Consider the following 23201-nt stretch of genomic DNA (forward strand, 5'->3'; position numbering starts at 1 on the left):
CTCGCCTTCCCCCATGTGGCCTGGAGCGGGGTTGGGGGGGGGTGTTTCCTCATGGAGACAGTGTATCCCTGAGGGGCCAGTTCTCAGTTCCTATGGATACCCCGCCTCCATGGGGTACCAGGCTCCGGGCCCCCAGCCCAGGATCATCAGGCACTTTGGGGAGGGGTTGACATTGCCTCAAATCCCATGAGCTAGGGGAGTAACCACACCCCACTAGGTCTTAAGGCAAAGCGAGTTAACAACCTTCCCTGCCTGCTGACCTAAGGCCTTTGATCTGTAATGGAATCAGTCTGCTTTTCTTGGGAGTCACACACTGCTGGGCTTGGGGAATCAGGGACCAAAACAAAACGTTCCCAGGCCACAGAGGCCAGCCTGTCTGCTTGAAGCCGCCTTGGCGCTCTGGTTAGTCCAGCAGTCTTTTAGCGACGTGGTTTTTCTTTTTAAGATCACACCTAGGACTTCACTGACCTCCCTCTGTGCATGTGTAGACGTGCCCCCCTTTGCAGAGAGAACAGAATCATCTTGCACCACCAGCCCTGGGGGCACCGAGGGAGTCCCCACATAAGCAAGAAAAGCCACAGACCTCCCCCGCCAATACTCCCTTAGCTGATTAAACCCCTTTAAAAACCTCTGGGCCAGGCAGAAACCTCGTGTTGGTTTTGGGACAAGAATCCACCTTCTCAGGTGACCAGCTGCCTGAATGAAGCTCCTTTTCTTTGCCAGTCAAAACCTGTCTCTTCAACATTGGTCTCCTGAGCCACATCGGATGACAAAAGTCGGGCAGCCAGACTTGGGTTTTGGTGACAGGAGGAGTGGGTACGCTGGCGGCATGGGACCCTGGGGCTGGCCACTGCCTCTGCCCCTTTCTTCTGCTTCTCTCTTGGCTTCAGTCTTTTTTCTCGCCCCTTTTAAGAACGATTTTATTGATTGATTGATTGATTTGAGAGCGAGAACGCACGTGAGGCACGGGAAGGAGCGGAGGAGCAGAGGGACAAGGAGACACGGTGCTGAGAACAGAGCCCGACGTGGGCCCCCATCCCATGACCCTGAGATCATGACCTGAGCCAAAATCAAGAATCAGATGCTTACTGGACTGAGCTCCCCAGATGCCCCTGTTTTAGCTTCAGTCCTGCTACAAATCCGTTTCCTCCACACAGAGGAGAGCGTGGCAGCCACTGCCCCAACATGTCCGTGTTTGCTGCTCCACCCCTAGAAAAGGGCTGATTTTTTTTTCTTCCTGTGCTTAGAAACAGATTGGTGGGGGGGGGGGGGGGGGGTTCTGGTGGGCCAGTGAGGACACGTGTTGCCTCCTGGACTCAGAGGACGTGGAATCTTCCGGTGATGCCACGGGGAGAGGGAAAGGTAAGGGCAGGGAGCCTGATCTGACGTTGGTACCTGGAGGTGGGGCTGGAAAGAGGATGTTTGTGGAAGGGGGGTGGTCTCTGGAGCCTCTCGGCCACACTCGAAGTCGGGGAGGTGGGGCTTTAGGCTTCCAGCAGGTGGAGGCAGAGAATGGAGACGCAACTGAAAGATGGAATGTTCTTTTCGGCCCCTTCATGCTCTCTTCTTTGCCATTCATTCATTCACTCATTCTTTTGTTCATCCCACCAACAATTATTTAGAAAATACCTTGAATCAGGCTCTGGAGCAGAGTTCTGGGGGCACGCACGGTGAGAACAGGACAGATGCATTCCTGCCAGCAGGTGCACCAACCACTAACTCTGTGAAGACAGAACCCAGAAGGGTGATGAAAGACATCAGGAGGGCTCGGGAGTAACAGGGAGGGGTGGGAAGGGCCCCTCAGCCAGCAGTGGGGATAGCCTCGCCCAGGAGAGACGAGCGCTCACACCTAGACTGGGAAGTGGCCGAGCGGAGGGCCCGAGCAGAACAGCAGGGAGCGGTGTGTGAGGTCCCTGTGGTGGGCAAGGACCTGTGTAGTTCATGGCATTTCATGAGCCAAGTGAGCGAGGGGGAAGCAGGCAGGGGCTGAGACCAGGTCACGCAGGGTCCTGGGGGTCTCGTGAGAAGCCACAGAGCGTGGGGAGCCCCTGGAGGGTTTCCCGTGGGCAGTGACAGAGAGAGAGACAGAAAGAGGACACAAGCAGGAGATCACATGGTGGATGGTGGCTGTGTGTGGAGGGCCGGGGCGGCAGTGGGAGCTCCTGCGGGGTCCAGGGGAGAGGGGACAGTAGCTTGAGAGGTGGCCATGGTGAGAACAGACACGGATGGACCGGATGTATGTTTCAGAGAGGAAGACAATGAGACATGGTAACATGGGGCAAGAGAGGGAGGGTTCGAGGACACCTCCTGGGTGTCTGGCTTCCACGCTGACTGGAGTTAGGGCCATCTTGGGTCTGGGGGAAGGTCGAGGCTTCACTGTGGGCCCTGGCGAGGTCCTGACGTCAGCAAAGCAGGGCAGGACGTCTGCTGGGTCACAGCTGCTGTGAGAAGGGTTGCCACGACACAGATGACTCCAGTCTTGGGAAGTCTGGCTGGGGAGGCCTGGGAAAGTGAGCGGTGGGGAGCCTGGGTGCCCGCTCCAGCCAGAGAGGCCTCGTGGGGCTCCTGGCGCAGCTGGGACGCAAGAGAGGCTTGGCTGCTCCAGACGCACCGGGTGTGGCCCAAACGCTGTGTTGTAAACAAGTGAGCCAATGGAATATTCTGGAGATTTCACATAAAAATTGTGGCCTCTTGGGGCGCTTGGGTGGCTCAGTGGGTTAAGCCTCTGCCTTCGGCTCTGGTCGTGATCTCAGGGTCCTGGGATCAAGCCCCCCATTGGGCTCTTTGCTTAGTGGGGAGCTTGCTTCCCGCCCCCCTCCTCTGCCTGCTGCTGCCTACAGAGCAGATCTCTCTGTGATCTCTTGTGATCGCTCTAAAATAAATAAATAAAATCTTTAAAAAGAATTGTGGCCTCTGGCTTAAAAACCCTCAGGAGGCTTGGCAACCCTGGGCTCAAGCTTCAGGGTGACACAGTCTGGGCCAGAGTGGCCCTGGGCCCCTGATGCTGAGCCTTGTATTGCCCCCCACCCAACCCCCTGGGCTCTCCCCAGATGTTTGAGTTTGTGAACCTCACTCTCCTGTTTGGAGAAAAGACGTCACCCATCTGGTAAATCCCCACCAGGTGGCCATTCAGAAAACCCCAGGCTTGGGGTGCCTGGCTGGCTCAGTGAGTTAAGCCTCTGCCTTCAGCTCAGGTCATGATCCCAGGATCCTGGGATTGAGCCTCGCATCGGGCTCTCTGCTCATTGGGGAGCCTGCTTCCTCCTCTCTCTCTCTCTCTGCCTGCCTCTCTGCCTACTTGTGATCTCTCTCTGTTAAATAAAGAAATAAAATCTTAAAAAAAAAAAGAAAGAAAGAAAAAGAAACTCATCTTCTAAAAAAAAAAAAAAAGAAAGAAAACCTCAGGCTTCCTATCTTTCAAGTACTGCTCCTGAATTTCAGCAAATCCAAGGGACTCCATCCAAATTACGCCTTCCAACCACTCTCACTGGGTGAAGCAGGTCATTTCTTGCCTGGACACAGGAGCTGCCTGGACAGGGTTCCCTGCCCCCTACCCTGCAGCCCAGTCCCAGGTTCTCCAGACACCCCCACCCCCCCAACCCCCCTACCCCCGTCCAGGACCACCTTTCAGAATCTTGGTCATAGCAAGTCAGCCCTCACTCAAGACCTTACAGGCCCCCTTCTCACCCAGAATCCAGTCGACACTTCCCACCACGGCCACCGGCCCTGTGCCTTGTGTGACCACCGCGCCAGCCTGGCCCCCCCACACTCACAGCCCAGCGTGCGTGGGCTCAGGGCCTGGACTGGAGAGCTGTCTTCCCATAGATGCTCCGCTCCAGGCTGGCTTTCAAGCTTGATAAACATGTCAGGGAGCCAAGTGCCACAGCCATCAATGGGAGGGATGTGTCACGTAATATTGGTTGAGAGTCGTGACCAGTGGAAGGCTGTAGAATTCCATGCTGGCATTGCTACAGCAAAGTTCTGAGGGCTGGGTCAGGGGCAGGCACGTGGCCGGGAGACAGTGACGTCAGTGGGGGCCATGCAGGGGCTTTTAAGAACGAGTAAGGCCCCATTTCTCATACACAGGCATTTGATAATCATTTTTTAACAATTTTATTCATTTATTTGACACAGAGAGAGGGAGATCACAAGCAGGCAGAGGGTGTGGCGGGGGAAGCAGGCTCCCTGCTGAGCAGAGAGCCCAAGACTGGGCTCCATCCCAGGACCCTGAGATCATGACCCAAGCCGAAGGCAGAGGCTTAACCAACAGAGCCACCCAGGAGTCCCTGATTAGTTTCCCTATTTAAGTATATAACTTCATGGTTTTTGACATATGTACACACCAATGAAACCATCTTCATAATCGAGAAAATGAACGTATCCATCACCCCAAAGAGCCTCCATCACCACTTTGAAATCCTTTTTCCCTCCCCTCCTCTTGTCTTGAGCAAACCACAGATCTGCTTTCTGTGCCACAGACTGGTTTGCATTTCTAGCATTTTCTATGCATATATTTTATATAAATTATAATCCAGCGCATAGATACACTAAAATCTGTTTATCTGCTCATCTGGTGATCGACATGAGGGTAGCTTCCAGCTTTTGGAACCTGCAAAGAGAGCTGCTGGGGTCATCCACGTGCAAGTCCTCATGGACACAGTTTTCCATTTCTTCTGGTAAATATTTAGAAGTGGAACAGCTGGGTGATAGGGTTGGCATGTGGGTAACTTTCCAAGAAACTGCCACACTGTTTTCCAAAGTGGTTGCACCATTTTACATTCCCACAGCTGCCCCACAATCTCGCCAATGTTTGGTCTCTTAAACTTTTGCTCTTCTAGTGGATATTTGGTGGCATTTAAAAAAATTATTTACTTATTTGACAAAGAGAGAGAGGCAGGAAGAGAACAAAAGCAGGGGAAGCAGCAGGCGGAGGGAGAAGGAGAGACAGGCTTTCCCTTGAGCAAGGAGCCCGGTGCGGCGCTCCATCCCAGGACCCTGGGATCATACCCAGAGCCAAAGGCAGACCCTTAACGACTGAGCCACCCAGGCACCCTAACATTTTTGTAGATTTCTTAGGATTTTCTACAATTTTGTCAACTGCAGATCAAAGATAGTTTTATGTCTTTCTTGCTTGTCTAGATGCCTTTTATTTATTTTTTCTTTCCTTATTGCACTGATTAAAACCAATTTTGAATAGAAGTGGTGAGAGTGGACATCTTAGCTTCAGTCCTGATTGTGACAGGAAAGCATTTAGTCTTTCACCATTACGTATGATGTTACCTGTAGTTTTTTCATAGACATCCTTTGTCAGGTTGAGGAAATTCACTAATTTTCCTAATTTGCTGAACGTTGTTTATCAGAAACGAATGCTGAATTTTGTTAAATGCACTTTCTGTATCTATTGAGATGATCCCGTGGTTTTTCCTCTATAATTTTTTAATAATTTAGTTTGTTAATCTTGATTTTTGAATTTTTTAAAAAAGATTTTTATTTATTTATTTGACAGAGAGAGATCACAAGTAGGCAGAGGCAGGCAGAGAGAGGTGGGAAGCAGGCCCAGTGCAGGGCTTGATCCCAGGACCCTGAGATCACAACCTGAGCCGAAGGCAGAGGTTTAAACCACTGAGCCACCCAGGTGCCCCTTGATTTTTGAATGTTAAAGCAACTTTGTGTTCCTGGGTTAAACTCCACTTGGTCATGATGCATTGCCCTTCTTAGCATAATGTTGCATTTAATTTTCTAAATGTTTGTTAAGAATTTTTGTGCCATGTTTTACAAGATACTGATTTATCATTTTCTTGTCATATCTTTTTCTGACTTTGGAATTAGGGTGATGCTGGCCTCAAAAAAATGAGCCAGAAGGTGTTCTCTCTTTTTCAATCTTCTGGAAGACTTTGAGGGTAATCGTTACTATCTTTTTGTTTAGTTGTTTGGCAGGATTCACCAGTGAAGTCATGTGGGCCTGGAATTTCCTCTATGGGAAGGTTTTAAACCACAACTTCAATTTCTTTCACAGAAATGGGGCCAATAATGTTATCTATTTTTCCTTATGGAAGCTTTGCTAGTTCATATCCTTCAGGAAACTTGTTAATTTCATCTAAGTTGTCAAATTTGTTGGTAAAATGTTGCTCATAATATTTCCTTACCATTTTAATGTCTGTAGGATTGGTAGTGATGCTTCTTCTTTACTCCCAATATTGATAATGTGTTCCTTTGTGGGTTTTTTTTTTTTCCCCTGAGCAATACATCTAGAGATTTATAAATTTTATGGACTTCTCAAAAAACCAGCCTCAGGTTTCATTGATGTTCTCGATCATTTTCTATTTTTCTGACTTCTGTTTATTATTTCCTTTTCTACTTACTTCAGTTTAAATTAGCTCTTCTTTTTATAATTTCTAAAGGTGAAAGCTGAGATATTGGATTTGAGACTTTCTTCCTTTCTAATGTAATCACTTAATGAAATAAATTTCCCTTGTGCTCGCTTCGGCAGCACATATACTAAAATTGAAATAAATTTCCCTTGAATCACTTCTCTAGTTTCATCCCACAAACTCTGATATATCATTTTTTTAAAAAATTTTCATTCAATTCAAAATATTTTCTAATTACCTTTGTGATGGCTTCTTTTGGTCCAGGGGTTATTTAGAAGTGTGTTGTTTAGTATGAAGGAGTTTCCCCGATACCTCTCTGCTACTGATTTCCAATTTCTCTCCATGACGATCCAAGAACATACTTTATATGACTTGAATTTTTAAAAACCTTTATTACATGTGAAGCAAGGCTAGAGACCCACGGAAGCCTGTTGGTGGGGGGAGGTGTGATCTTTATCATGAGGCCCCAGAGGGTGTTAAGCAGATAGGGGATTTTATTTGAATTGTGTTTGATTGGCCTGCCATGCATTGGATTTGATGGGGGAAAATGGGTGTGCATGCGATGGGAAGCCTGTGGCTTGAGGCTTCTGAGTCATCCAAGGAGAGTGGGCAGGTGTCTAGAGGGTCTGGCTCTTCTGGGAAGGTTGTAGGAGTAACTCTGTGACACAGATGTGGGTGTCAGGCCTGGGGGGGGCGGGGCTGGAGGTGAAGGTGAGGAGCTTGGTGTGTGGGAAGGAGCTCTGGACTGGGAGCCCGGCCACCTGGCCAGGGCTCAGCCATGTGACTCCAAGCATATCCCTCCACCTCTTTGAGCTTTACTTTTCTTACCTCTAAAGTAGGTGGTCAGCCTCCATGATCCCCCAGTTCTATCAACAAGGGCTGCTACCAGCACAGGGAGGAGGGGTTTTGTGTGAATTAGGCAAAGGTGACCCCTTGAGTTAGACACCAAGGGTGCCCCTGTGATGTAAGAACTCAAATGAAGACCCAGTGTGATGTGTTCCCTTGACATGTAAGGGAAACCAGGAGGGTCTCAAATGGCTGAACCCCACTCCTGCCCCACCTGCTCCTGTAGATATGGTCCCATAGCCAACAGCACTTCTCATCAGGCAACCAGGGGCCATTCCTGTTATTCCTGAGGAGGGGGCCTCAGTCCCCTGTCAATGGGTGGGATTCCTCAGTTACACCAGTCACATCCTCCCTCAGGAACCAGCGGTCACTCTGCAGGCTTTGTAATGCCTCTCATGGCCCCCAGTAGTTCCTGCTGTTCCCATGGGCTGCAAAGGCAGCAGGTTCTACGTGTTGGACTGTGATTTGTGCTAAGATCTGTTAATCCTGTCACACATACACACACACACACACACACCCAGTAGGTTCTGTGATTATTTCCATTTTACAGATGAGGACTCTGCAGATGGTGAGGGAGGGCCTGGGACTCCGGTCTGTCCAGATCTTTCCGTTTGTGTCCTAGGATCCCCTCTGGGAGCCCGGAGGTGAGAAATCTGCAGCTTCCTTCCAGTTCAGTGAAGCGAGTCTGGAGTTTTGAGTGAAGGTATGAAGATGGGAGCCTGGCGAGGAGGGGACAGAACCCATCTTATGAACCGGCCGGACTCTGCAGAGCTGAGGTTGGGTGGGGAGGTGGGGGACAGAAGTGAGTGGGAAAGCAGCCCTCAGCCTCAATGCTGCCTCTCACCCCGGCCGCCCGACCCCAGCCACGCCAGGCCCTCGGGGTTTCTCCAAATTGCCTCCTTCCTCCACTGGAGAAGAGGTAATTCCCTTCATGGGGATCTTCAGCCAAAGGGGCTCCATGCAGGCAGAATTTCTAGAACCAGGTACTCTCTGTAATGACCACCTCTTGCCGCTTGCCCTTGGCTGCTGCCGATTTCCTAGAATAATCAAAAGACAGAGAGTGGCGTTGTGCGGTGAGATGGCTGGAGGGCTTGGAGGGAGGAACTGGGGGATGGAGTCTATGAGCAGGTAAACTCCATGGGATTAGGGATGGATTTCCTGCCATGTCCCCAAAGCACAAGATAGTGCCTGGAAACACAGTAGGTGCTCAAAAAAGTGAAAGAGTAGGTTAAGTCCCATCTTCCCTGCTTCTGAGCTGAGCATCCTTGGGTAAGTTACGTGACCTCTCTGTGTCTTCATTTCCTTGGCCATGAAACTGACCCCAACAGCACTTTGTGGGGTTGTTGGGATTAAATGAGATGCTCTCCTGACACAGGAAGGGCCCCCTGAGAACCAGCTGTTGGTATTACTATTTTTTAAAAGGTTTTATTTATTTATTTATTTGAGAGAGGAAGAAAGAACCAGGAGGAGTAGAGGGGAGAAGGATGAGCCAACACCCACTTGGGCGTGGAGAGCCCGATGCGGGGCTCACCAGGACCCTGAGATCATGACTGGAGCCCAAGTCAGGAGTGGGATGCTCAACCCCCAGCCATTAGCATGACCTCGGTTCCCGCTCAGCGGCCTGTTGCCGCTGCACGACCACCTTCACCCAGGACACAGCAGCCTGGGGCCTGCGCTGTGGGCCCGGCACTGTTCTCGGTGCTTTAATAGAATAACTTTAACTCAAAAAGTGGTCTTTGAGCTTGGGTGGACATTTTGTTCCGTTTTGTTTTAAACCCATTTTACAAATGAGGAAGCGGAAGCATCGTGGTGATTCAGGCCACAAGATAAACTTGAGGAATGTTCCCTCGTTTCTGTTCTCTCAAAGGATGGCGTGAGGGTAGCAGAGTGTGTTCCAGAAACTGAGCTCTTGATCCCTCTGGGCCTGGGATTCCTTGAGGAAGACTGAACTAGGGCGGTCAGGGTCAGGCTCCAGCCTCGTGGGTGAGTGCGGTGAGGGAGGTCAGTGCGCGTGCGCGGCGGGGGAGGAGGGATTCAGTCCCAGAAGAGTCTGGCTGCAGAGCCTGGTTCGTAGCCTTTGAATTTCCCTGCCCAAGGGACGAGCGCTTTCTACCTGGGAGACCTTGAATTGTCCCTTCATCTCTCTGAGCCTCTAGTAAACAGGGTTGGAAATAGTCTCTTCCTGGCTGTGTTGTGGCAGTGATTACGTAGTTTCAGACGCAAACCTTGATGCCCACTGGGTCGCTGCCCCGAGGCACCGGGGATGCTGTTGGCTCTTGGAAAACTCAGGCGGCTGGTGTCATCTCGATGACCAGCCCAGCTCCAGCCTCTTTGTCTAGCACGTCTCCCAGATCCTTGGGCTCTCCTGTCCCGTCCCCCACATCCACAGCCCTGCCCAGCTACCTCCTGGAAGCCCAGCCCTACTCCCAGGGTGGCCAAGGATCACTCACAGGTTCTCCAGGTCCTGGATGGTATCAGGAAGTGGGAGTCCCCGGGTCTCCGGGAGGAAAAACAGGAGGATGAGGCTGGACACGATGGGGATGACACCGTAGGAGACGGGGGCCAGCAGGGGCACGGCCTGGCGAGTCATCCTGACTAGGGGGCCCATCACAGCCCCTAGACGACCTACCGACTGCAGGAAGCCGTCTGCAGTCATCCTGTGGGTGGAGAGGAGGGCCCAGACCTTCGTCACCGCTGCCACTTTCAAGAAGGAGGCTTTACTGGGTGGGTGGAGAGGACGGGGAGGCATTTGGCTAGGCCAGGATGTGCCAGGGGAGGGAAAGCGGGGTTGAAGGAGCTCTACTCTTGAGAGTCTCCTGACACTACCTCCTCCACGGAGCCCTCCTAGATTTTCCCACCCTCTGCTTCCGAGAACATCCAATCCAGAGTCCTTCACGGACTCTCAAGGACCCACCCCATTCTCCCTGGTCTGCTGTGCTGTTCCTGGATGCCCAGCCCCTCTCTGCCCTTCCCCTGCTGGCCTTTCCAGGGACACCCTTTTCTCATGCACCCCGGGGTCTGGCCGCCCCTCCCGGGTGCAGTGCGCCGCTCAGCCTACCGCAGTGTAGTTGGGTAGAGCTCGGGCTTGTAGACACTGATGGAGGTTAAGCTTATGCCAAAGCATCCCTTTCCCAGCACGGCGAAGACCACGCGCACGGTCTGCAAATCTGGGCAGAGGAAGATGGGGACGGTGGGGTCTGCCTGCGGGGTCCCCAGTCAGCCCGGAGCGCCCCTGCCCTTGACTGTGCCCAGGGGCCCCACGGTGCTGACTTGGTGCCAGGCTGCCCAGGGTGGACAGGGATGTGGGTGCAGAATGACATCACAGTTGGGGGGCTGGAGGGGGGGGGGCAGGGCCAGAACCCAGCCCAGCCTGGGGTGGGCGAGCCTGGGGCAGGCAAGGTTGGCTCTCGGAACTTCTCCCTCCAGTGTCCCTGGGGCAAGTCTCTTTGGGACCTGGGTATGGCTCTTCTGTGAAGGAGAGGGTCATGACAGGTCCTCCGCACTGCCCTTGGTCTGCTCGTGGGAACGCTGGTCCCGCCGTTGGCTTTCGTGGGGAGCCCCAGCTAGAAAGCCAAGCCTCGCCTTAGCTTTCCCTCCCACACATTGTAATGACGAGTCTCCTGAACTGTCACACACCTGTCGTGGCAAATTTTCCCCAAGCACTGCCTTGTATGGGAGGTGGTCCCTCTGCCTCCCTCCCCGTTTGGCTCTTGGCCCAGAACTTGGGATCCCCGCCCTTCGACCCGCCGCCCTGCTTTGAGCCATAAATGGAGACTGAGAGGGTTTTCGGGGCATTAGAGCTTCATTCAGAAAGAAAAGAGTAAGACAGGGGCCCAGGGGCCCTCGCCAGCAATCTGCACACCCCAGCTTCCCAGGCTTGGTGTTCCTGCCTCACTTCAAGCAACCTAGAGCGTCCAGCAGCTTCCCCAGCCCCTCCTCCCACCTTGGGACCAGCCTCGGGCTTGAAGTCTGGTCCCAGCCCTGGACTGGTCACTGGCTGGCTGAGACACCTGAGGCTTCACCTCTCTGGACCTCGGTCGCCTTAGGGGGTTGGTGGGGGACCGATGGGGGGATTCGAAGCCTGAGGTGATGTGGCAGGTGTAGGCTTGGGCGCAGCTTGCACACAGGGCTGCAGGGGTGCTGGGCTAGGTGGTAGGAGAGGGGAAGGACCCCAGGAGGCCAGTACACCAGGCTCTCAGCCGCTCAGCCCCCTCAGGTCGACCCCGCCCTGCCTCACCTTGTGGGACGAAGATGTTGGCCAGGATGGAGAGGCCAGCCATGGCCTGGAAGCTGGCCAGCGTCATGCGGTGACCCAGGAAGCTGAGCAGGAAAGTGGTGGTGGCCCGGCCCAGTAAGTCCACAGCTCCAAAGAGGACCTGGAGGAGGAAGATGTCACTCCCCAGGTTTTGCAGGTTGAGGACCAGCCCGTAATAGGAGATCATTTGGGAGAAACTGCAGGGCAAAGCCAGAAATCAGATCCCTGCCACACGAAGGAGAGGGCACACACCTGGGCTGTCCCCAGGGACACAGGCTGTCCTGAGCAGGTCACTACCGGACCCCACAAAGCCTTTTGGATGTCGGACAGTCTCTCGAGAGTGGGACTGACCCAGGAGAGACAGGGTAGGCTTCATTCATTCTGCCTTAGGCAGTCACCTCTCAGGCTCCTGGCCACCAGTCGACCACCAGCCAGCGGGGACACATAACTCTCCAGGCTGATGAGGCTCTGTGGGTCAAGCCGAGCTCCAAGTCTGGCTCTAGCATTCTCTGGCTTTGCTTCCAGTCGCGGCCAGAACCATTACCTGGCGCAGCTCTAGTGGTCATGAACCTGGGCGAGTCTCTGCCCTTCCCTGGATACCAGTTTCTTTATCCTGAAAGATGGGTTCATCGTAGAATGATGTGGGCTGTGTTGTCCCAAAAGAAAGATACTTTCCCAGTCTCTGGGAATGTACCTCTTAGCTGGGGAGATCATCCCATGACATAGGCCAGAGGGACGGCTCAAAAGGATCACCCCTGCTCCTTGAGCCCTCCATGGGCTTGTGGGGGGTGCTGCAGTGCCCGTACCCCTGGGACAGCTCCCCTGCCCCATCTGCTTGCTTCTCTCCTCAGCTCCCCTGCCCTGCCCTAGCCTCCCCACCCATCCACAGGAAGGGATCCCAAGAGCCCCCTGCAATGAACTTCCTGCTTACTGACCTGCACCCCAAGTCTGCTGGCAGGAAGGTGGGCAGGGGGGAGGGGTAGAGAGTGGACACGGGGCAGACTGCCCTGCCACAGACCCCCCAGGCTCCCCAGTAACCAAAGCTGAACCTAGAGTAGCGGGATTTCCGCAGTTTGGAGATTAAATCTGGGTCCAGTGATGGCCATGTTGTGAAATTATTTGCTACCACTTTTCAAATCAGTCCCCAGCCTGGCTTCATGGACACTCCCCTTGGGCCACACCCCGGAGTGTAGCACTCAGCCGGACAGCAAGATACCAGCTGTAGACTAAAGCTGCAGTCCCTGGCTTTTCTCGAAGTTTGTGGAAGCCCCGTGGGGGAGGGGCTCAGCTCCACTCAAAGCAGCCAAAGGGGTTAATGGTAGAAGCCCAGAAACCCACCAGGTTAGCAGCTTCCCAGCCTGTGATCTGAATAACAAAGGATGCAGAGGAGCTCCTGGGAGAGCTGAGGAAGCCTTGAAGGTTTTGAAAGAATGGCCCCCTCCACTTTCCGGGCACCAAGCACTCCTTTTCATTTGTCAGAAAAAACGTAAGCCAGGGCAAAAAAAATAAAAAGCATTTGATCCATTCTCTAAGGTGTAGCAAATATTTGCCATTGGAATCCATATGTGGTTAAATATAGCAGAAAATAAAACGTTTTCCTGATCTTTAGTTTCAAGATCCTGTCTCCATCAGACCTGACCCTCACTTGTCAGTATGGTCCCTGCAAGTCCCTTGAACTGAATTTGTTTTATTAGGAGCCTTCTCCTGCTCCCAGGTGCCTGTCGGGGTGCTAAGAAGGGGCCTGCTGGGGAGTCCGTGCTCAATGTGGGACCTGGGGGTGCTGCAGTGGGCAAGGAGGGGGCTCAGCCGAGGTTCAAATGACTGTTCTGTCATCTTGGGTGAGTTACCTGCCCGGCTGGGCCCTGCTGTCCCAAGGGTGGGGGGTGTAGTGAACTTGGGTTCCCCAAGCTCTAGGGACATAGACTCACCTCCAGTCTGGGCTTCACCGTGCCCCTGTCCCTGCCCTTCAACTGGTTTCCCAAAGGAGCCCCCATAGCCCCTCCCCAGTGCTGGCTGGGACTCCTGCCTCCTGGGGGAGCTGCCTCCCCGGAACAGAAAGGTGTTTCTCGAGGAGGCCGTGCAGGAGCTGTCCCCCATCCCCACCCTGGAAACGACCTAGGCCGTTTTTTAAGCGACAAACTTGAGCAATTGAAGCCCCAGGAAAGCACAAGGGCCAACAGCAAGACCACCCGGATGAAAGCAAACAGATCCATTGGGACCCACCTCAAAACAGCCACTCGCTGACCTGTTGGCTGCTTGCAACTGGGCACTGTTAGCAAGAAAGGAACATTCCACTCGTTCCCTACCTCTTCCCCTCCCCCATAACTACAGTCCCGTACCCTCCCCAACCCCGCCACCCGTACCACTGCCACCTGGCACTCAGTGTCTCCTCTGCTGTCCTGCCTGCCGCTCCCTTGCAGCGAATTCAATAAACTTCTATGTCTTTCGTTCTGCCTGGGGTGACCACTTACATGGCCCTGGCCACCGGCCTCCACTGACCATCAGGTGGCCCCACGGATGCCGCCAGGCTCCCCACTCAGCCCTGGCCCTGGGAGGGATGACCAGGGCGCATACCTCACCAGGAACATACAGCAGCTTCTCCAGCGGAGCGTGGGCACGAGAAACAGGTCCAGCACTGACCTGCGGGCCTTCACAGAAGCCACCTCCTCCTCCATGCTGGCCGTGAGCACCTGTGGTGAGAACAGGACACGGGGGGGGGGGGGGGCGGACATTGGCCCTGCCCTGCCCCCAGGCCAGGGAATGGTGCCCAGGTGGGCAGAGTGATGGGAGGAGCCCAGCCTGGAAACTGGAAAGCCTGGGGGTGGGAGCAGGGACACGGAAACAGAAAGATCTCTCTCTGTGGGAGATCTGCCTTTGGCTCAGGTCATGATCCCAGGACCCTGGGATCGAGCCCCATATCAGGCTCTCTGCTCAGCGGGGAGCCTGCTTCCTCCTCTTTCTGCCTGCCTCTCAGCCTACTTGTGAAGTCTGCCTCTCAAGTAAATTAAAAAAAGAAAGAAAGAAAGATCTCTCTGGCCCCCCACTGCAGCTGGCCTCCCACCCCTGGCAGAGCTCCCTTCTGCACACAGGGAGTCAGTCTTGTGTCCCAGCTCTGACTCTCTTAGCTGCGGGCTACGTGCTACCCTCGGCAGCTCCTAGGCAAACCCGACCACCCGCCTTGCCCCTCATGGCTTGCACCAGGGTCTGCCTCGTACCCCAGCCACACGGGCTCCTCACTGTACACAAGTGCCCATTCAGATTCTTCCTGCACCTCTGGGCCCCACCCTGTGTTCAGTTCACTCTTGGTCAGCTCACCTCCTCCTGGAAGCCTTCCCTGATCCTCCCAACCCCAGACTGAGTTTTCTTGTTTCTACTGCACATCCTCCCACACCTGCTTCTTGAAAGAATCGCCACCCAAGCAGCACATCCAGTTTCCCCCCAAAACACCGAGAAGCCCCGTGAGGTCACTATGCAATGCACGTGGTTGAAAGCCCCTGACAAGCCAGCTGGGGGAAGAGTGTCACTTCTGTCGCCAGAGTGGGCAGTGTTGAAGTTGGCGGCGATAAGGCATCTGTGGCTGTTGTCTCCCTGCTATGTCCCACATGTCACAAACAGGGGCTCTCACCTCGACGGTCAGTGACTTGGTAGCTTCCTTGTGGCCGTTTATCCTGGCCACTTTTCTGAGCTCCTGGAGTGCTCGTTCTGGTTTGCCCGTGATAATCAGCCAGCGGGCAGACTCCGGCAGCCACCTGGTAAAGACCCACATGCTTACCTGGGCCCCTGCACTCTTCCAGGATCCTGGGCCCTCCTCGCCAGGTTGGGAGGGGGATGCGGGCAGCCGCTCCCCCAGCAGCAGCGGGAGAGAAATGGCAGCCAGCTGCTGTCCCCTCGGCACTGCTGGTGCCAGGGCAGGAGACTGGCAGGCCCCCACGGCTCCAGAGAAAAGCTAGGTCCCCATGCCTGGCTGCCCTGTGCCACCCCATCTGGCTTCCCAGCAGTCAGGGACTCACGTGTGGCCAGTGCACGGGCTGCCTGGGTCTATGGCGATGCGGAGCCCGTTTCTGTGACAGTGCACAGTGTACTACATCCCCAGCCAGAACTGAGTGGTTCTATAAAAGTAGCCTGCTTCCTCCCAGCCTCAGGGAAACGGCAGGGAGAGTCATCTCCTGGGTGAAAAGGTCTGGCGTTTACCCAGCCTGGAGGGCTCAGCCCTGTTTGCAGGGAAGTGCAGTGGTTCAAAGAGCCAGCCTGCCTGGGTTCAAATCCTGCCTCTGGTGCTTACCAGCTGTGTGGCCTGGGGCAAGTCACTGAACCTCTCTGGGCCTCAGTCCCTCACCTGAAAATGGCGGTCATTGTATCACCTTCCTCGTGAGAAGAAGTGAACACACATCTGGTATGACCAACAGCATCTGGAATGCACCCCACACAGGTGACCAGAAGGGCCGATTAAGTGTGTTTATGGGATGTCCTCCACCTTGCTCACTGATTCTGTTGCTGTGCTAAAACTCTGCGTAGTCAGTGGCTTTTTTTTTTTTTTTTTTTTTTTTTTTTTTTTAAAGATTTTATTTATTTACTTGACAGACAGAGATCACAGGTAGGCAGAGAGGCAGAGAGAGAGAGAGAGTAGTCAGTGGCTTTTGATCTGTTTTCTTTGCTGATGTGTCCCCATGACCTAAAACTGCGTCTGGCACGGGGCAGTAAATGCTGGAGAAGGAATGAATGAGTCCTTGCTACTCTCCGTACCGCACAGCAGACTTACGGGGTGCAGGTGTACTCAGCCCAGGTGCACAAACACGACAGAACGGTTGAGGTCATGAGTTTGTGTCTGTTTCCCTCTCCCTCACCCAAGCACGTGTTTCCAGATCTCAGGGCATGCTACGGCAAATAACCGTAGTAATTGTCTCTTTCCATACCCAACGCCAGTCCGCACTGACCCAGGTACCTGCAGGCGGTCGGGCCAGTGACGCGAAGGAAGGGGTCTGGCCGGCGGGGGCAGCTGGGGCTGAGAAAGGGAAGACCTGGGGGCCGGCTGGCCGGATGGGAGCCTCATACCTCGGGCTAAAATGCCCACCCCGGAACTCTGAACCCTGAGATGTTTCTCCTGAGCAGGGGCACCGCACACATCCTTGTCCTCCGTGGCTCTCAGCCCCTTGGATCCATGCCCGGTCAGGGCGGTGGGGTTGAGGGGCACTCTGGCCCTCCCGGTCTCCCTCCTAGTGAGTGACGTCTTCCCCAAGGGCAAAGGTCTCACACTGTACCAACCAGGAGATCAGGAAGACGGCAAAGAAAGGCATCGATACGGCTGTCTGGAGAGCCCGCCAGTCCCGCAAGGTGAAGGCCAAGGCCCCCAGGGCCATCTGGCCCAGGCTATAGGAGCACCCCAGCACTGTTACGGTGACGGCCCTCCTGCGGGTTGTGGTCCACTCCACCACTGAAACGTGATGCAGACAGGCAGGTAAGGCCCACTTGGTGGTCTCGGTCCCTGTCCCCTCCCCCTCCCCCATCATGGCACGTATTGCCGAGGGAGGGACTCACTGAGCGTCGCCGGGATCATGATGATGCCGGCCGCTCCAAAAGCGCTCAGGAACCGGAGGCCACAGTAGATGAGGAAATTGGAAGCGAAGATGGTGCCAGTGTTGGCCAAAGCCACCTGCAGGCAGCACCAGCTCAGCACCGGCTTCCTCCCGAACCTGGATTGGAACACAAGCACCGTGGGGGCCTGGAGAGGGGTGCTGGGGACTTGGGCCTGGGGGTAGGTGCTTCAAAGGAAAGGAGGGTTCGAGAGGGTGGGGCACCTGTGGGGGCCCCTCGGTACGGACAGCACCTGTTCCCCACCGCGGATCTCCCAGGAGCAGACTCCGAGTCTGCCTGTTATAAAAATGGCAAATGCTTGGATTTCAGGGCCAACATCACCTCAGGGTGAAGTATGGGCTCTGGGCACCCGGGTGGCTCAGTCGGTTAAGTATCTGCCTTCAGCTCAGGTCATGATCTCAGCGTCCTGGGATCGAGCCCCGCATCGGGCTCCCTGCTCCGTGGGAGTCTCCTTCTCTCTCTCCCTCTCTCCCTGGCTTGTGCTCTCTCTCTGACTCACTCACTCTCTCTCTCAAATAAATAAATAATTTTTAAGAAAATTTATTTATTTGACAGATCACAAGTAGGCAGAGAGGCAGGCAGAGAGAGAGGCAGAAGCAGGCTCCCCACTGAGCAGAGAGCCCGATGCAGGGCTTGATCCTAGGACCCCGGGATCATGACCTGAGCTGAAGGCAGAGGCTTTAACCCACTGAGCCACTCAGGTGCCCCAAATCTTTTTTTTTTTTAAGATTTTATTTTTTTATTTATTTGACAGAGAGGGAGATCACAAGTAGGCAGAGAAGCAGGCAGAGAGAGAGAGGGGGAAGCAAGCTCCCTGCTGAGCAGAGAGCCCAATGTAGGGCTCAATCCCAGGACCCTGAGATCATGACTTGAGCTGAAGGCAGGGGAGTAACCCACTGAGCCGCTCAGGCGCCCCTCAAATAAATAAATAAAATCTTAAAAAAAAAAAAAAAAAAAAGAACGGGCTTTGATTGAATCACTGTTTTGTATACCTGAGACTCATAGTTAACCAAATGGAATTTAAATAAAAACCAAACAAAGATGGGCTCTAGGCATCAGAAGCCTGGGTTTTGAGCCCAGCTATGTCCTGCCTGGGTGACCTTGGGCACAGGACTCAGTGTCTCCGAGCCACAGTTCCCCTGTCTGTGCAATGGGGGGGGGTGTGTGATGACGGCCTTACAGAGCCGTGAAAACCGTGATGCCGAGCAAGGAGGCGGCGCGCCCGGGGGTGGAGCGCACGTGGCCTTGGGCAAACCGGCCAGCACACGGACCAGAGCTCCCGTGAGACCACCCGTGTCGGGCCCTCGGACATCTACCAGCATACCCACCGTGCTGCTCCAGCCCCAAGGCTGGCTTAGCCCGAACCATGGCCTGCCCTTGGCCAAAGCATGCGTCGGTCCAATGGGAGAGATTCGGGCGATGGTTGGCCTGCCTGTCTGAGCACTGCCCAGGAACAAGGACATGTGGCCCAGACCCAGGGCGAGGGCTGGATGCCGACACCGGGCCCCGACGCCAGGCTCCCTGGGTAGGCTGCAGACTGATGGTGATTTGGCTTCCAGCATGGACAGCCCCAGGGGAAGGAGCCAGAGCTGCATGGCAGCTGTCCTCTGAAAGTGCCACCTGGACCACGTCCTTCCCTGCTGCTCGGGCCCCCCACCATGCTCAGGATTAAATAAGGCCCACCGATGATGATGATGGTAGCAGAGCCTCAACAGGAGGAGCCCACACCACGCCCCGCCCGGCCCAAGGTCTGTCTGTGATTGATGTCCTTCATGTGATTAACCCACAACAGACCCTCGGACAGAGCCAGGTCCCCAGAACAGGAAGAGGAGACATGGGAAGCAGCACACCCGCCTTCTAGGGAACCAGGGAAAGAAAGGTGGGGAGGGAACCCACGGGCCAGACCCAGAGCCCACAGGGTGTGGCAAAGGCGGGAAGCTGTTCGTGTGTTCACTGAATAAGGATTGGGTGCCTGCCATGTGCTGGACGCTGGGGACCTGGGGATGCCGTGCCCCTGCCTTCTGGGAGCTATGTCCCCGGGGGACGCCCCCGATTGACCAGTGAGTGAGCACTGTTAGAGTAGGTGCAGCGAGCAAGGACAGAAGGCACGATTAGGGGACTCATGGTGCCGGAGGACAGGGCGGGGGTCCCGAGGCCCCTGGTGGGGCCTCCTGCCTGTGGTGGGAAAAGGCTGCCTAGGGCTGAGGTCTGCGCACCGGGCACAAAGAGACCAGGGGAACAACCTTCAGAATGAGGCTCAGCCACCAGCCACTGACCATGGGCCCCCTCCAAGCTCTGCAGCCAGGATGTCCAGGGCGCCCCAGTAAGGGCCTGCATGGGTGTGGGGGAGAAGCCAAGGGCCGAGCAGAGGTGGAGGGGGTGGGGAGCAGGAACTGTCCTCAGTGCGATGGCCCTGGAGGACCTCAGGCTGGCATCAACCAGATCCACATAGAGGGTTTCGCAAAGTCACTCCGAATGGAGGAAAGAGACCCTCAAGGGGGCCAGGGCCTGCCCCAGGCCAGAGAGGCAGGTGGCTTGGGCAAGGGGAAGGTATGGAGAAGAGGGGCCTGGGGCTGGATCTGCAGTGGCGGGCAGGAGACCAGGGCTGGCTCCCATGGTTAGGGGTGTGCCATGGGCGGGGGGGGGGGGGGGTTCCCAGATGGAGTCCGGTGCCGAGGGGTTGGGCTGGCGGTGGGGGTCACGAGGCCAGCGTTGGCCCTAGCAAATGTGAGGCAAATGCTCCTCCACCTGGAACCTCAAGTCGGGGTGGGGGTGGGGGCAGTGGCCAAGAGAAGGGACGGGGCTAGGTCCTGGGGGCACCTGGGTGGCTCTGTAGGTCAGGGGTCTGCCTTCAGCTCAGGTCATGATCCCGGGTCCTGAGATTGAGTCCCGCATCCAGCTCCCTGCTCAGCATAGGCGCCCTGGAGCCTGCTTCTCCCTCTCTCTCTGCCCTTCACCCCCCACCCCCACTCAAGCTCACGCACATGTGCACGCTCGCTCTCTCGCTCTCTCTCTCTGAAATAAATAAATAAAACCTTTAGAAGAAGGAGGAGGAGGAGGAAGAGGGAGCTGTGCAGCGCCCGGCACAGAATGAGTACCTAGGAAGGTTGGTGTCTCCAAAGGAGAGAGTGTGGTGTTTGAGGGGATCACGCACAATGTAGCTTAATCTGGCATGGGATTCTTGGCCATTCTTGGCTGCTCCCTGGGGACCTGGGACTCTCGTCTAGACCCGGAGAGCCCCATCTCTCAAGGAATGTGGATGTTCATGGTCCATTTCTGTACTTCTGTCCCCGTGGAGCTCATTCTGTCAAGGAGAAGCCGGCGGGGAGTGAAGGTACTCACCGGTCAGAGAGGAAGCCCCAAGAGATGGACCCCAGCAGGACCCCAGCCATGTAGATGGACTGGCCCATGGGCTTCAGGCCCTGGTTATCACATACTAGGTCCCACTGGAAGAGAAGGAGGGCACAGCAGCTGGGCTCAGGGGACACAGAACAGTGGGGCCTGGGCGGCAGAGGGAGACCCAGGTTGGGAGTTCCCAGCCAGGAGCACCTGGTCAGCCTAGGTCCTGGGGGTGGTGTCCCTCGAGCCAGGCGTTAGAGACGGGACTGGGTGTGCTGGGGTTGGGGGGCTCCGCTCTCTCCTCCCAGACAGCTGCACGGCACGCACGTGACTCAGCCGCTCTGGGTGCGCAGGGGTGGGCAGTGGAGCGTGGTGGCTGAACCACAGGCTGCAGTTCTAACCCTGCGGCTGGCTGGGGGAGCCCGGGGTTTTCTGCACCTGCTGAGCCCGGTTTCTCATGCAGAAGGGGGGCGGTGCAGCTGCTTCCCTCGCAGGGGCAGGGCCGCTGGGATGAGCAGAGAGGGCTAAGTACATGCGACTGTAATTTCTGAGTGCTCCTGCCGGGGTCCGCGCATCCATGGCCCCAACACGCCCCACTACGCAGTCCTCCACCAAAACCTGATGGCTTCGCTCTGTTTCGGCCTCTCTAGCCGGGGCCACTGAAGCAGGAGCCCCCTGTCCCCACAGGGCAAAGTGATCACTGGAAAATGCCAAGCAGATCCTTGCATTGTGGCCTGGCCCCTAACTCCTTGTGCCCAGACACAATGGACCTCCTTCTGCACCCCAGACCTGGACTCTTGTCCCCACTGGGCTCTCTCTGCACCATCCTTGTCTCATCCAAGTCTCCCCTCCAGAGAGGCCTTCCCCACTTGCCTCTCAGCCCTGCTCCCCGGACCTGCTTTCCTCCTGGGTAGCCGCAGGACAGGCCGTGATGGAGACCCAGCTTCTGGCCCCTGATGGTCTGTCTGGGCTGAGGCCGCTGCTGGAGTGTGTGAGCTGTGTGTCCTGGCCAACTTATCTCCCTCACTCTGCTTCTCTTTGTTCCTTCCCAGACGCACACAAGGCCCCCTGCTCGTGAGCTCGGAGTGAGACTAGGGGGAAGAGCCTCTAGAACAGTGCCTGTCACTGTTCCTTTCCTGCAGGGTTAAATGGTGACCAATTCTAAAATTCCTCTAAGTCTTCCTGCTTATCCTGGAACTCGGGCCTCGGATCAGGGTCCGGGCCAGCATGTGTTGAGCAAGTCGCCTCTAATTCAGTACCACTGCTGGGAACTTCCAGGCATGGGTGGGCGGCCATCCCTGGGAAGCCGGGTCAGAGAGCCGTGGGGTCGGCAGGGGGGAGGCCCTTACTTCCGACACGATGGTGGAGGTGAAGGTGCTGCGGTCGTAGACCCAGCCGTCCACGCACAGCTCCGTGGCAGCCTCGCTCCAGTTGGTGGCCGTGGCGTTGGGGTCCAGGAGCTGCCACTGTGGTTGGCGGAAGCGGCGACACTGGTGTGGCTCACGGTGGAGGCCCGGTGGGATGGAGACGGTCAGGAGGTCCTTAGAGCTGAGGTTTGCGGGGGCCTCGGAGCTATTGTCCAGCATGCGGACCCAGCAGCGGTGGCCTGGGACGGCGGCCAGGAAGTTCTCTATGAGCATTTGCGAGGGCACCAAGATGGAGGGAAGGAGGAGAGTGAGAACTTGCAGGGCCTGGAAGAGGCCCACTCCCCCTGCTCGCTCCAGGAGCTCGGCGAAGGCCATGGGCAGAGCCGCAGGTGGCCAGGGCAGCTGTCCCAGAGGTCAGGGAGCCCGCGAGTATCCGACCCTCTAGCAGCTGCCGGGACCCTTGCAATCGGGCCTCGCTAGCCTGCAGCTGGTTGGGAGAGCCGGCTCGCAACCGGTTAGTCAAGTCAGTCCTGAGACGCCCCAGATGCTTTGAAGAAACTCCCCCTTACCCTGTTTCAGGGAATGACGCTTGGGTGCCCCACCCCTCTGGAGAGGGGACATCAGGGACAAAGCTCACCGTCCCCAGGCTGCCTGGGGCCTCCGAGGCGCTCTGGTTCACCAGCACCAAGAGTAAAAGATCAAGCAGGTGTGGAAAAAAGAAAAAAAAAAAAGGATGCACTGAGCTGTGATGTTACTGCGCTCCAGTCGTGGAGGAAGTGGCACCCGGCAGTGACCTTGGTTAAAGTTCAATTTCACCGTGAGCTCCCAGGCAGGAAAGTCAGGTGCAGCTACTGAGGGAGGCTTTGGCAGCTCTCTGCTGGGGGCCTGCGCACATTCCTAAACGAAATTTTCAGGTCCCTCTCCTGTGGCTCTTTAAATCAGGAAACAGTTGGTTTGAGTTTCAGCCGTGCTGGACGAAGATTCAGGCCATTTGGCTACAGCACAGGGGTGGGGGACTGGGCAGGGTCCTCCGTAGCTGCCCCCACCCCCGCAGGCTGCAGGGAAGCAGGTGGGATCCCAGCACCAGGAGGACCCAGGCCTGGGCTCATTCCCTCCTTACTGCGCGCCTCCGGCCAGGCAGCCCGGGAGACCAGCTTGCAGACTCACTATTTTGGGAAGCTTCTATTTCCAGGTACCAGGTTGCGTTTATTAGACTAGAAGCTCTCCCAGGTGGAAAGCAGGGCTGTGATCCCTTGACATCCATTTGAAGCCCCTCTTGGGCCTGGCGCTGAGCAGGTGTGCAGACCAGGAAAGTGAGTGAAGCCATACCTCCCTGACCCAGGGTCTAACTCTAGCCCAGCCTGGCTTGAGGAGGGATGAAGGCAGCCCCGTCACCCTGCACCCTGGGTGAAGCCAGCCACCTAGACTGAG

At 55.7% G+C, this 23201-nt stretch overlaps 1 protein-coding gene across 12 annotated transcripts; it reads right to left on the reverse strand.

Annotated features, from left to right (window-relative positions):
* Positions 1-6751: 6751 nt before the first annotated feature.
* Positions 6752-22468, reverse strand: SLC22A11 (solute carrier family 22 member 11). 12 transcript variants are annotated; one of them, XM_059402454.1, is made up of 12 exons: positions 22340-22468; positions 21753-22033; positions 20407-20510; positions 17008-17162; positions 16735-16903; positions 15098-15221; positions 14063-14162; positions 13696-13741; positions 11455-11669; positions 10276-10384; positions 9668-9874; positions 8099-8254 (listed from the first exon to the last, which is right to left on the reverse strand). In XM_059402454.1, exons 1-12 carry the CDS (start codon positions 22389-22391, stop codon positions 8191-8193), a joined length of 1626 nt encoding a protein of 541 aa, XP_059258437.1. In that variant the 5' UTR covers positions 22392-22468; the 3' UTR covers positions 8099-8190. The 12 variants fall into 12 exon arrangements, with proteins under 12 accessions (XP_059258410.1, XP_059258460.1, XP_059258437.1 ...); XM_059402418.1 differs by lacking the exons at positions 13696-13741; positions 22340-22468 and adding an exon at positions 10671-10780 and having other exon boundaries at positions 11455-11593; positions 21753-22325; XM_059402410.1 differs by lacking the exon at positions 22340-22468 and having other exon boundaries at positions 21753-22325.
* Between the last annotated feature and the right edge of the window lie 733 nt (positions 22469-23201).

The sequence above is a fragment of the Mustela nigripes genome, chromosome 1 (assembly GCF_022355385.1).
Source record: "Mustela nigripes isolate SB6536 chromosome 1, MUSNIG.SB6536, whole genome shotgun sequence".
Taxonomy (NCBI): domain Eukaryota; kingdom Metazoa; phylum Chordata; class Mammalia; order Carnivora; family Mustelidae; genus Mustela; species Mustela nigripes.